The sequence below is a fragment of the Triturus cristatus genome, chromosome 11, assembly GCF_964204655.1.
Source record: "Triturus cristatus chromosome 11, aTriCri1.1, whole genome shotgun sequence".
NCBI lineage: Eukaryota > Metazoa > Chordata > Amphibia > Caudata > Salamandridae > Triturus > Triturus cristatus.
Window position 1 is genome coordinate 663,766,787 of NC_140594.1, and position 14,946 is coordinate 663,781,732.

The following is a 14,946-nucleotide window of genomic DNA, read 5'->3' on the forward strand; positions in this document are numbered from 1 at the left end:
CAGAGAACACCTCTAAGCATCCTACTGACAGCTTGGGCCACTCTTGGTCTGCCTAAACTTCATGTGTAGTGGGCCGTCCATAAATGTATGTAAATGTATGTGTCTTGTAAAGCGCACTGCTGCCCTGAGGCGTCGTGGCGCTGTAGACCGCTGGGGAACCCGTCCTGGCTATCCCTGTGAGATGGTCCCTCCTGGGTATCTCCAAGGTGAAACCAGGCATCCCCGGCGAATGTGGGGGGCCGTTGTGGAGATGAGGCAAGCTAATGCCCAGAGTTGCCGAGTGTGTTCCTGGTTAGAGTAGGTACCGAGGCGAGAATTATCGAGTCCGTTTTGACCCTGGTCCACAACCCTGCCGCGTCGGGAATTGAACCCTGGTCCCTGGCCGATTCTCTGCTTGCGGATCTGCCGCCTCTAACCAGTGAGCCACACCTCTCCACTCCAAACCCCACACCTAAAAACATAGAATCACATCAGTTTTTGCCAAATGCCAGATGTTTCAGTAGAATGCTATCCAGAGAACTACACATATATTCCTTACTTTAGTAATAGATAGAATACAAAATTGAGACCTGCTTACTTTTGTAGCACATTTTCCTTCGTTTGAAGTTCAAAACTGTGATATTTTTAGAAGAATTCATTGTCAAGTTGAGCTGCATGTGTAACGTGACCTCGGAGTCCATTTTACCGCTGCAGAAAAGGTCTACTCTGAACACTGAAAAATAAGGAATTAAACAAATATAAGACAACGTACTTCAAGAATTTTCACACAAATGATAGTTCCGTATTACAATTTGTCCTTTAACACTCAACGATTAACATCCTGGAAATACTCTGTCAAATTTGTGGGGTAGAGTTAGTTTCTATTTTACTTGCTTTGCCCTAAATAGGCTCACAAATGCCACTTTTAGGCAGCATTGACAGGATCAAAATTAATGAAACTTGACTGTAATTGCATGTTGGGGGCTCTCTGAAACTCAAATGTTAATCGCGGATATGTGACCCGATCTTCATGTTACAAGTCCCAATCCTAACAAGACCAACTCATCCTTTCATCATTCTTAGGTGGTATCTGGAGTACCATTAAACTGGATAACACTGCCTGGGTTATTGCTTACAAATGCTAGAACTGTGGTATTAAGAAATGTGTTTTTATGAACTAGCTACTACTGATTTACCACTTAATTATACCATACTGGCTCTATTCTACGGCCTCTGGATACGACCTGCAACCAAACTCAAAACAAACCTGGAGCAAGAACACAAATTATAAACGCACCAGAAGCAGTTTATAGGTATGTCCAACATAGGATTCTGAAATATAAGTTCATATCCTTGCCACTAAACAATCATCAAGTGAGCCCAGAGACATAATGCGGGGGACGGGAGGGCCTGGCACTAATAAGAAACGCATGGATAGAAATTAAACAACTATACTGTAGACTTCCTCTCACTCATGATCACTATTAGATCCAGTATCTTGAGCTTACTCTCACTAATGTGAGCAAGACAGCAATGAACTACACTGATAACGGATCCAACCTTGCAGTTTTAGCTTAAACAGTCGGGTAATATGCAGAAGAGAGGCCTAACCTACTTCCTGAACTGCAAGTTAGATACAATGGCACAACTGGATCTGGAATTTTGGGAAGCGCACGCCAATTTTACACTATTGTTTTGTGTGCATTGTTTGATGTACAACTGGTTGTATGATGTGTCTGATGGGGGGGGTGCAGCGTCGGATTGGCAGGACGGGCAATCGGGCATAGCCTGAGGCCAAGGCCAGCTGGTGGGTCGGTTTTTCACATGGAGATAACATCACATTTGCCTGCCCACGGGCTGCTGCAGACCTAGAGGTTAGATCGGAGCCCCTTACAACTGAGTGCAGATAATGTCTGGATCATTGTCTTATGCAGTAGGACAATGAGCCAAAGTGAGCAGGCACTGTATGTGGTTGGTCTCCTCCTGTCCCGAGTCTCTCAGCATGACCGTGAGGCCACTGGGAGTGGATGTGCTCTTTTTGAGAATCACAGCTAGCAGTAATGTTACCAGGGGGTAGGCTGAAAGGGGCTGTACAGGGAGACAGATTACGTTACTATGAGGGGACTCCTGTTCACCACACAACGGGGAAAAAAACAACGCAAACAACCAAAATGAGCAAAAAGAAAAATGTCAATACCCATTTTTTTTTTTTTTTTATAATCATTGTGAAAAACGTTCATTCTGGGCCAAAATGACAAAGGGAAGGGAAAATAGACATGAAAGGAATGTAACAAAATTGGATTGAGTGGGGAGAGCAATGTGGAGAGAGACAAAAAGAGAAGGGAGACAGCAGAGTGGAGAAGAATGACAAAAATATGTGAAGAGGAAAAGGAAATCAAGTGAGTAAGAAAGGAAAGGTAGAGGAGGGAGGATAAGAGTGCTAAAGAGGCAGATGGAGGGAGGGAGGGGAAGAGGTTTGGGTAGAATAAGTGATGGAAGACATTGGAGACAAGGGCAGAAATTGTTAAAAATAGAGAGAAAGCGGAAAGAGAAAGTGGAGAATAGGGAGGAAGGAAAGTAGTAGAGGATGAGGTGTAATTGCCAGAGCTGACGACTTGGGAACTAGGTTTGAGTCTCAGCGTTGGCTCAACATCCTGCGCTTCTAGTGTCTATGTAAAGAGCTCCAATACCATTGGGTAGACGGTGTCAAGCATTTTCTGGTCTATGAAAAAAAAGGATGGTTACTACATTACATGAACTATCCTAGTCTCTCCAGTCTAGGGCTTAGTTTAGAGGTTGCTGGCATTCCAGAGGGTGGTGCTAAATGTAGATTTAAATTCACCAGTGGAATTTCCTTCATCAAACTGATGGAATGGTAAAGGAAATTCCACCTGTGAATTCTTCTTTGGTTTAAACCCTGCCTCCAGGACCAGAAGGACTTTCCATTACTGTCTGCAGCAAGGCAATAAAGGGGACACAATCATATAACTTAAGGTAGAGTACACAAATTCATGGGGCAGAGGTTAAGTGAAAGAGACGGACAGGAGAAAAAGGGAAGATTTTCAATACAGAGACATGAAATAAAGCCTAAAGGAGATATACAAAATAACAAGGTAATAATGGCATAAGAGATATACAATTAACTGAAGAAATAGCGCACAGGGGGACAAGAGTGGGAGAGAGAGGGGGATTTGTAGACAGAGAGAAATATAGGAAGAGAGAGGGGAAATGTGAGAGACCAAAGCACATAGGTAGATTGAGAGACACCAAGGAGAGGAAAAGAAGTAGAGTATGAGAGAAAAAGGAAGAACTAGGAGGGGGCAAAAAGCGATAGTGAGAACGAGAGCGCCCAACACAGCAAATGAGAAAGGGGTATAGAGACAGAAAATGAAAGGCATTTGGAGTGAATTACTGCAGCTGTTCCAGATTCAAATCAATTTTCTACTTAACATACAAAAGATATCAAGTACAAAGTTGTATGCAATTCCCAAAGAGATGCTTGCAGAGAGGCTACTGACTGACAACCAAAAGAGGAAGACCTCTGGATCCTGAGGGTGAACAGAAGCCTCCAGACACAAAGGATGCACATGGTTCTCTGACTCATGGACTGATGTAACACAGGATATTCAGGGATCTTTGGGGCGGGGGAGCACAGACTAAGGGAGCAATAGGTGACTAACACATTCTGACACCCAAAGTAGAGAAATGCATAGGCATGAAGATCAGGTGAGACTTGTGGGTGAGTTGCAGTGGAATAATGGTGTGTTTAGAGGTGCTGCTAGTCTTGGCCAATGCTACTGACCCCATTAGTTTAGAACACTTAATTTATCACAGATCACTCCAGATACTAAGCAGCAGTTCATGAAACGTCATTTTCCACAAATGTGGGCCGCTTTTTCCTTCGGTGCCCGGGCCTAATTTTGTTACCAATTCGACCCTGGTGTGGTGGACCTGTGGTACTTGTGCACTCTGACTGAATTGTTAATAATATAGTAGAACACAGGAAGATCGGACTGGTTTATGTAAAAAAAAAAAAAAAGTCCCCTTCTTCCATTTCCTTTTTAATCAAACTCAATTAACTTCACTACACGGGCAAGATGATTCAACAAGTTAAGCATTCGGAGTGGCATTAGGTATGGCCTACAAGTGTCCAGTTTCAATTCCTTCAGGCCCAATTTTGTATTTTTCTCCTTCCGAGGTTAATTAGCATACTACCATGGAATTGGCCAATAGTAACATTATTACTTAAAAACCCTTAGAAACAGCTAAAAGCATGCATGAAGCGCAAAATAAAAAGAAATTAATGTGTTTTCCCTATTCTTAAATAGGCCTGGGCGGACTTCGCAGAGTTCTGCTATGCGGAACACCACAAAGTGAACAAAAAACTCTGCCATGCTACACGGAATTCCAGCCTCCAGGAACTAATTGCACCCACACAAACTCCCACTTCAAACATCAACACTTGACCTTCCGATTCAGTTCACGCACATACCTCATTGAGGTGTTACCCTTCCTTCAAGACAGGGTTGGAAACTCCATTTCCATCGTAATCTTCTTATAGTATAATTTCTGGCTTCATCTCTGCAGGAACTATGAACATCTTATTCTCCCTAAAGAAAATGTCACTTACTTTTGGTAATAATATTTCTGGTGGATACACAATCTTCCCATTAATGTTCTATCCATTGAATATTTTAGACTGGTCTGACAAACCTTCCATAGCAGTGAGTCCCCAGCTCCACCAGGAGGGGCAACACGGCTCCAGTCACAACTCCATCTCCAAACATGATGTCAATGGAGTATATTAGGCACTAAATAAATCTCAGTGAATCACTTCTGATATTTTTTTCAGCTCATCGAGGCACACCAAGAAGAATAGAGACAGACACACAAATGATAACAGCATTTAACATGTATATACTCTGAGATTTAATTCATCAAAGAAATATCTTAAAGAGGAGGGAAAATAGAGAGCAACCGGAGGAAAGATTATGTATCCACCATAAATATCATTAATGAAGGTAGGTACCTTATTCTTATGATGGATACATATGTGTGCAGATTTCTAAAGCAGAACCTCCCATGGAAATGGGACGGATTAGTGCTAGTGAAAGAAGGAAATCATGCAGCACAGGTTGGGCTAATTACTGGATACTGTGTGCCTGAAATGGGAAGGAACGGAGGTTTGCAAAAGTATGCAAGGACGACCACGCTGCTGCATAGCAGATGTCATCACCAGGAGCCACTGAAATGAAGCAGTCATGGCCCTTTCGGAACTAATAGAAATGTCTTACAGAGAGCCTTTCTTGGCTATTGCATAGCATTTATTGCCACAGAGGATGAACAAACGTGAAATGCAAACTTGCTCCAGATGCCTGCACAGCTGGATTTAGTGGAGGGCTTTCTGGCCGCCCCAATGACGGCTGCCACCTAATCAGGAAGGCAAAAGGACTCGAGCTGGCATTGCTCAACCTCCATAAGTACATCCAGAGAATTTGGGGATTGGGATGGAGGATCTGATCCTCCTGTTGCGAGTACCGGTGTGCTGTGTGCAGAAAGTGAAGCATTGGCCTAACGCAGATCAGAGTGCCAGATCCACCTTGCCTAGTGAGGCGCGATCAGATTCACGGGCAATCATTCCACCCACTGGACTTTGGACAGAAGCAGGATCAAAAGGGAACACTAACTCCTAGACCTGAGAACAGCTAAATCAGAATGCAGTCCACCGGGAATAATCCCATCAGAAATGTATGGAACAAAATTGAGGATACCTCCTGTTCCAAGCTGTGCCGAAGAGATCCATTGAGAAAACCTAATGTGAATAAGATTGCCTCTGTCACCTCAGGTGTAGTTCCCATTCACTGGCTACGTCCAAAGTCAAATGGTCTTCCAATACAAAGGACACAGGCCCACACTGCTCTGCTTGTGGTTAGAACGGACTGTAGTAGCACTTCCCCGTGAGATGGAAGGGAGAAAGGTCTTCTGTGTAAGGACTGCTCATCTTTTAGCACACTTTTGTGCAGGCACTAATCCAACATGGACCAGCGTCCCAACGCTGTGATGCTGCCCAGGTGAGAATCAACCTACAAAAGCACCCATCCATGACCCTGGTACGTGGAGCCCGCTGTAGCTGAATGGATGACCCTGGAAAGGCTGGTGGTCTTAAACAACCAATGCAGGTCCTAATTCTGCAACTTTAAACTATGCACTTACGTTGAAAGACTTCAGTGGTGTTTCAACAATTTGCCTCTCCAGACAGCTCTGGAGGGCTCTCTTCTGAAGTGAGACACAAACAACATGCATTAGGCCATGAGGCTTAGAAGATCTGCAGGACTAGGACCTCGACCTTCATGACCTAAGTGTCAAAGTACACAAAAACAAGGACACTCTACCTCCACTGCAAAGTTGCAATGACAGCAAGCAGCAAAATGTGTAAGGCTGTTGTCTGTCTGAATGAAAGGATAGCAAACCAAAAGTGTTGGAACTCTGCTGTGAACCTGAAGTAGTGCCTATGGGCGTAGAATATAGGAAGATGAATGTAGGCGCCCAGAAGATCCCGGACACTAGCCAATCTCTAGATTTCAAGACCCACAAGACTGACTCAAAGATAGCCTCCTGAACGTCACTTCCTGAGTGAACAGGTTCAGTTACAGAGGTCCAGGATGATAATTCAAGGTAGTAAAATCCCATGTCCTTCTGTCCCGGAGGTACCACTTCTGTGGCTTCTTTTTCCAGAAACGCGCAACCTTCAGGATCTGGCTACCACCTTCAAGACCAAGGCACGAAATGGCAAGCACCTTCTGAAAGAAGTTCTGTGGCCTGGTTGAGGAGGACAGAAACAAAGGGCAGATCCCGGTGCAACATCAGGATTATCCAGCCATCGATTATGATGGTCTTTCACTGAATGGCAAATTGGGAGAAATTCCCCCCCAACAGAAGGTGATGTCACAAACAGGAGGAGTCAGAGGGGTTTGTAGGCAGCAGAGAATATGTTGAGGACTGGATCTGCTGCTGCTGGCAAAGCCTCTTAGACCCAACCCTGCCTTGGAAGGAACGAGAAAGTTGATGCCACATTTAGACGAGCTGGGACAGCTGCCACTGTTAAAAACACGCAACCTCAAACTAATCAAGGAACGCCTGAAACGGTTGGTGAAATTCAAGGGCAGCAGAGGCCAAAACCAGGGTGCGAACAATAGCCAAGTTGTACTTGAAATGTTCCAATGAGGGTTGGTCTTATCTCTGTTAAAAGTCAAGTCAATGAGTTCAGCCTGGACATCTACCAAAATCTCATTGTAATGCATCCAAACGCAGGGTGAGAGACTTACTCACAACCAAGGAACGGTATCCACAGACTCAAAGCCAGACTCCAGGATCTATTTTGATGCATCTTGGTCATCACTCACCAGGTTAAAGAATTGAATCTTCATATGGTCTTGCAGACTAACAGTTGTAATTTTCGCCAGTTCCTCCAAGGCATGGACGTAATGGCCTAAAAGGCAGTTGGAATTAGCAGCATAGCGAGCAAAACCAAGGGAGGAAAAAAACTTTGTGTAACAATACATTCAACTTCTTGGTTTCCTTGTCTGGGGGAACAGTCATTGAAGACTATGCTGGACAATCAGACTTTCACGTGACGGCTGGAAAGTAAAACAAGTAGTGGCAAAGCCAATAGGTTTCACCTACGTGAAATCTATTGTCTTTGTCAATGTTTTGTTTACATGATGCACAGCAGCACGAACTGCAGTGCAACATGAACAAAGGGGGAGGGAGCACACTGCATCTCATCTCAGCACATCCCCCTATTGGATTCTGGTAAATACAGTATGCTTACTTCAAAGTTGCTGTAATATTTCTGGATTTAGCCCTTCAACAGTAGAGAGCAGAAGTAGCAGAGAGCAGAGAAAAGTCTTCTGGGGTTGCTGAAATGCTGGCCAAGTCTTCACAGGTCATAGTACCACTCCACAGGCCCATTGCATCTCATCCCAGCACGGTTCACTCCATTGTATTCTGGTAAATGCAATACGCTTACCTCAAAGTTGCTGCAGTTTAATAGGCTTCCTTGAACCAACGAGGTAACAAGCTCATCTGGGATGCCCCTGTGGAGTGGCACTGTGACCTGTGAAGACTTGGTCAGCATTTCAGCAACCCCAGATGACTTACCTGCTCTCTAGTACTTCTGCTCTCTACTGATTAAGGGCTAAACCTACAAACATGTGACTAGAGATAACCACACTAACTGCACCAACTTTGGTGAAAAACTACAGTAACTTTGAAGTAAGCATGCTGCATTTACCAGAATGCATTGGGGTGAACTGTGCTGGGATGAGATACAATGTGCTCTATCCACCCCTTGTGCAGTCCAACATGGTGTAAACTTAAAAATAAAAAATATGGTTAATTGATCAAATGCATGCTAAATACAAAGAAAAATGATTTAAAATAACCCACAACGGTTTTTACAGACTGTGTGAGGAGTGACGGTCTAGAAATTCAAAGTCAGCCCACCACTTGGCAGAACATGCTAGAGCAGTAACCAACAAAGGGGGCAAGGGAACGCGTGCTAGCCCAGCAAAAAAACAATTCAACCTGCTGGAAGAAAACATGGGCAACATTCAGTCGCAGAAAATTTAAAATTATACTAAAATGAAGTGAGAAACACATCGGCAGCGCAAATCATTCAGCTCCAAAAAACTATTTTGCATAAAAAAGGCAAAATGCCTTTTTTTGCAAACTGTTTACAGATCAGAAGATAACGATTGTCAATGTTCCAAAAAGATAACCGAGGCAGGAATACTCTGAAAATACAAATGAAAACATATCCCCTCAGAAACAAGCATTGGCATAGCCAATAGGTCTCGCTTTTGGGACCTTATAAGTATTTAGTTTTGCAGCACAATATCCTTGGTGCAACAAAATTAGCTGTTGAATGGGTAAACCTTGTACCTTATAAGTGTTTAGTCATGCAACAGTTGATGTTGTTGCACCAAGGATATTGTGCTGGATAACTAAACACTTATAAGGTCCCAAAGGCGAGACCTATTGGCTATGCCAATGCTTGTTATTATACTAATAGGTAATAGCTGAATAAAACTGGAGCATCAGAAGCTGGGACTGGACATTGGTTGGAAGCGGAGGTAGGTAAAATACAGTGAATATTGTGCACATACTGGTGGGTGGGAGAGCATGTGAATGCGTTAACAGGACTTTATGTGCGAGCATTTGTGTATGAGAGAATGAACACGCTGTGAGTGAGAATGAGGGAGACTGAGTGCTAGTGAGCTTGATTGAATGAAAGGGCAGCTGCAAGAGTGAGAAGGCATTAAAATGACCGTGAGGAAGTGTTAAAGAGTGCAAGGTGGTGTGGCTGAGATGGAGTGCGTGACAGTGAGTGTAATGGAGTGAGATTGAGTGCGTCAGTGAGTAAGAATAAGTGAGAACGAGTGAGTTTAACATCGAATGCAAGTCACTGTGTGAGAAAGTATAGGGGAGTGAGACTAGGTAAATATAAGTGATTGCGAATAAATGAGTGACAATGAGAGAGTCAGATTGAGACGGTGAGCATGAGAGGGAGTGGACACGAGTGAGAAAGTATGACTGAGTCAGAGTGTCAATACGAGAGTGCACCAAAAAGTGAAAGTGAATTACAATGAATACACAAGTTCAAGAAAATACGAATGAGTGAGCTCACGTAAGGGAGAGAGAAAGTCGTCATCCTTGCAGGTCTGTCAATGGACCCAGAAAACACTGGCACACTAGAGGTAGTAAGTACTTGGCAAAGAGGCATCTGTGGGAAATGCTTGTGTTGACATACTGGGGCAAGTTCTTTGTATGGGGCACCCTGGCATAATTCTGGATGAAATTCGTGGCATACGGGAGGACAGCCATGAGTAACTGGTGGCCCTCCAAGACTAGGGGTATGTTATAACTTAAGGGTCATCTATAGTATAGAGAATACGCCGGGGAGTCCGGAGGCACCCTATGGCAGAGCCATGGTCGCAGGGAGCACGGGGGGGAGAAGGGAGTGGACACAGATCCTGAAGAAAGTGCCCTGGATGAACACGACAGAGAGGTAACACAGGGGAGGGGAGTGATGGGGAGCCACACCAAAGGGAATAGGAGATTAGATGACGAGCCGACAGCTGTACCGTATACCATACAAGCGCACAAATGGGGTGACATGGGACACACACGTGACCTCCCCCATAGACGGATTGAATAGTTGCCAAAACTGCACAAAATGTATTGTCGACAGCCAGGGGAGAGGAGTTGGCCTAATGGTAGGGCGGTCGTCCTCGAAACTGGGCAACCAGCTTCGAGTCTCGGCAGGGACGCAAAATCCTGTGATTCTGGGCAAATCACTTAATCTTCCAGTGCCTAAAAAAAAAATCAATGTGTCTTCATGTAACGCAACTGGTGCTTGTGTAAAGCGCTCTGATACCTTATACCACCCGCTCACGTTATATAAAACTCCCTTTAAAAAAAAAAAAAAAAACACAAGAGCCACACTTGTGGTATTCAGGTTTTTCTTTTCTTTTTTAACCTCTGTCTTTTATTTGCTCGCTGTCTCCCTACTCCCTTGGCATTGACTAGGAGTCCTATGGGGCTTGTGATACGGGACAAGCTCAGAAAAAGCCCAGACACCAGGTTCTGACTGTCCCAGTCCGAATGAAGTTGGGAATCTTTGATAGGCAGAGACACCAAACGGAAAGTCATCATATGAAGTGCAGTGACTGGAGAATGATATTACACGAACGCATGACAACATACTCGACGACTGACGTCAAATGTTTGCATGAAAGCCTTACACCCAAAGCGACTTAAGATGGGGCAGACGAACTGGCCTGAGATGGAACCGGTCAGAATGAATAAATGCAAATAAAATATATTTGAAAAAAAGACATCATCCATGGCAATGGATGCCACTGACGGCAACATCCTGGCACCAGCATACTGCAAGTAATTTCGGGTCTAAGGGGCGCGTGTGACAAAATATGGCCCCGACACAATGAAAGCAGTTTTAAAAAACAAATGGCAACAAAAACAAGAAGCGCGAGCAAAAAGTGGACGCAAGTGGTGCGTGCGCAAAAAGTGGACGCGAGTGGTGCGCGCGCAAAAAGTGGACGCGAGTGGTGCGCGCGCAAAAAGTGGACGCGAGTGGTGCGCGCGCGATGGGAAAAGTGAAAGTAGGCTGGCGAGTGGTGTGCGATGTGCACGCACCAGGACGAGAGAGGAAAGCCATATGGCGCCTCTGCTCATCATTGTGCGCGTAACCGCAAGCTGGTGGCCGGCAAAAGCCTTTGGAAGCACTTTGAAATGCCACTTACTAAATGTCTCGCCGAGCAACGCATGCGCTGGCTCAGGCGAGACTTAAAAAGGGTAAGTCAGTTGCAATGCAGCATGCACGGAGACTGTGGAACAGGTCAACATAAGTACATCTTGCTTCATCTGTAAATATGTAAGGAGGGGAGGATGTGTGGTACTGACGTGTGGGATGTATTCATGTGTGTGTAGGTGGAGAGGTCTGTTATTTATGGAGAGGCTGAAGTCCTCTGAGAATCAGGGGACAGGTGAAATATAGAAGCCTGTTGCACTTTCCTGGCCGGACATTGGGGTTTCTCGGAAGAGGAAGCCCATACAACTGGTCAGTGTGCATGGTGGAGAACATATGCTGATCTAGGGTGGTGAGGTGGAGGCTTGATTTGACTCAAGGTCAGGTAGAGGCTTTGCCACCTCTATCTTAGCAAACGTATCCTTCACACACCTCTGCGTATGCCATTCTGATGTGCCCTGGGGTAAGTATCTTCATAACGAAAACATTCACACCGGTTGTTACCACCTGCCAGATTGCCACCATCTTCATTCCACTGAAAATGTGTCAAAGCAGACTCTGATCTTCCCACATGCTGGTCAACTGCAGACACTTCTATAATAGCAGGCTTCTCCTTGGCGAAGTTCCATTTTCTGTTCCTCTTCTCCGGGGAGGGGGGATGCAACTTGAAGGATGCTGAAGGTCTCTGGCTTTACAACCTCACACAGCACAAGGGGAGGATGGCAGTCAAGGTGAGGGCTGAATTTGTGTCACTCAAATTTAAATTCTTGCTTAGTGACTGTAATTGTGCGGAGGTGTTGGCTTACTTCATAGGCCATAGCATTCTACACATTTATGAAGAGTGCATACAGACGCATTAGACAATACTGCTAAAATACACATGTGATACTGCTAATAGTAACATTACCATCAGCTTTTGAGGCGTGTGTCCTTACCACCTCATTTTCATGCTTCAGAAGGAGTGGTGGGCATGTAAATTGTATTTTCAAGTATTTATTTTAGGGGTTTCATATATGCACATGTCGTAAAAAGCCAAAGGCCAGAAACCATCTGCTTCAGGCCAGACAATTTTTTTGCCTGATCCGCGGCCCGTCTACCTGCAACCTTGATACCATCTTGATACCATCTCATCTGTTGAAGGGTCTGTGAAACTGTCAAATAATCTAGAAAAAAAACCTTTAAAAAAAACACCTAATGATACCTAAATCTGGGACAAGCTCCCTATTATCTAGAGCTCAAGGTCATACAGTGAATAGAATATAAACAACGTAGTCTGAAATTACGTATTTTTGTTAGACTAATGTATACTGGTACACCTTAAAACTATCATATTGATGCATACATGTCTGCATTTAATGGAATTTCCACCATGTGAGATAAAGATCGTAGCAAATACTATACAAGCATTGGCATAGCCAATAGGTCTCGCCTTTGGGACCTTATAAGTGTTTAGCCATGCAACACTTGATGTTGTTGCACCGAGGATATTGTGCTGGATAACTTCAATATTTCTAAGGTCCCAAAAAGCGAGACCTATTGGCTATGCCAATGCTTGTTTATGTTGGGCACGGGGAGAACAAATGATTTGCCCAGAATCACAGGATGTTCAGCGTTATTGCGGAGACTCAAACCCGGTTCCCCAGATCCAAGGTCGACCGCCCTAGCCCTTAGGACAACTCCTCTTCTCAATGAGTCGCAAAGGGAAGCCTGCCTATTAATGAATCAGGACTTTTTGCTACCGCTTGTGAACGGTGTTTTGGCACAACGACTTATTTGTACATCAGCTGCAGTGCAGAAATGGGTTGTATGAGAGAAGCTAGACGACAACATCGACAGAATATTGTGTCTAAAACTTCTTCTTAAAAAATATTCCGTTCCTCGGTATTTGTATGCGAACGATATTTTTGACACGATATTTAAGTAACATGATATTTGCAAAGTTGTCGCTATGCAAAAAACAGGGAGTGTTTCACGACCTGACATTTGTACATCAGGCCGATGTTTCTGTTCTTCCTGTTTCATTGTAAAGGAGTGGGGTGCCAACACTGTTACACTGCGAACCACCGATCTAATCAATGGCATAAGACTGCTCCCTTAACAAGTGTGGAACGTGATGTGTCTGGTCTGATTTGAAGAGACTGATTCATGACCTAACTAAGAAAATGTTGAAAATTGAGATCCATGATTGGACCATTCACCTGCACATTAAATCTCCATTTATTCCAGCTGGCCTTTGGGTTAATTCATAACCTGAGTTCGGCACGGATAATGAAAGACTTAAGATACAGATGATCACCTCTAGGAACATATCTTCATTAGCAGAGTACTTGGGAGATAGATGGCGGGGTCCTTACACTATAGGAACAGCAGAGGAAAAGGATGAACCAAGCAAAGCTAAATGTGAAGCATTGTTAGAGGATGCCAAGACATTATGTTCGCAGAATCAATGAATCTGTGTCTTATAAAGCGCGACTACTCACCCATGAGGGTCTCAAAGCGCTGCAAAAAAGGTTGATTGGCAGTTAGAGTTGCTGCAATAGCATTGGTGCTTTTAATGATAATTGCAATTAGACAACTATGGCGCTGATTACTTGTGGAGCGATATCCAGGTGCTCTGTTTGCGCACCCAGCTATAATATTTCCAGGTTCCATGGTATTTGATAGTGTGCGATACCGAAACAAGTATTTCTGCATTCAAAATGATGGATCATGAATCGGAATAAGAAAATACTGGTCTGTACATCTGTGCAGATGCAGGAAACTAGCACTGAAGTTGACTTCCTTATAGGCGGATGTGCACATGTGCAAAAGCAATATGACATCATTAACAGTGAACACAGCAAATGGCTGAAGTGGGCTGGCCCACTGCTCAAGGCTTAAGCTAGTGGAAGGAAGCAAATGTGAATGAAACTTGACTCTTGAATAGACAAATGGATGAAGCAGATTTACCCAACACCCCTCTAAGTACATATATATTAATGTAGGAGAGTAGGGTCTGCTATCCTATGGTCACCCCAAATTTTTGCTTTTTGCTTCACTGGTTTTTGACATATTGAGGCTGTGGGCCTGCCAATCAGACCCCCAGCCTGCTGTTCTCTCTACTAAATTAAAACTATGCACCCTAGGTGCATAACCAATTGGAAGTGGATCACCCTGTCAGCCCCTGTACCAGTGTACACTAGGTACCCAGGGCATTGGTGTACCCAAGGCCTGCCAGGGGCTGAAGCATGTATTGTGCCACCCCAGGCTTGGCCTAACAATTTGACACAACTGGCTGATCACTCAGCTGGGGTAAGTTGGTGTAATCACCTCTTACTTAGGTGTAGTATACCTATACCTAACCTTAAATGGGACACATGTTAACCTATAAGTCACTCCTATGGCAGGCCTTAACAATCCTGAAGGCAGAGTGCTTGGTTCCATGTGAGATGGTGCTCTGGCATGAGCTGAGCCTGTCTGCAGTGGTCGGAACAACTTCCTTCTACTGTTTCCAGATATCGTCATACCATATACTCTTAAGTGCATTATGAACCTCGCGGTTAAATGCTATCTTTGGTTTGGCTTTATCAAAACATGTCGAGTAAGGTGTCATACAAATTGGAATACTAACCCCTCGCCAATTCTGGCGACGGGGTTAG

At 44.3% G+C, this 14,946-nt stretch overlaps 1 protein-coding gene across 2 annotated transcripts in view; it reads right to left on the reverse strand.

Moving 5' to 3' along the window:
- RYK (receptor like tyrosine kinase) overlaps positions 1–14,946 on the reverse strand; it is a 734,028-nt gene that overhangs the window by 450,089 nt on the left and 268,993 nt on the right. For both annotated transcript variants that reach the window (XM_085634236.1, XM_085634235.1), the window contains exon 4: positions 578–712. In XM_085634236.1, the coding sequence (XP_085490362.1) occupies positions 578–712 (135 nt within the window). The remainder of the gene's footprint in view (positions 1–577; positions 713–14,946) is intronic.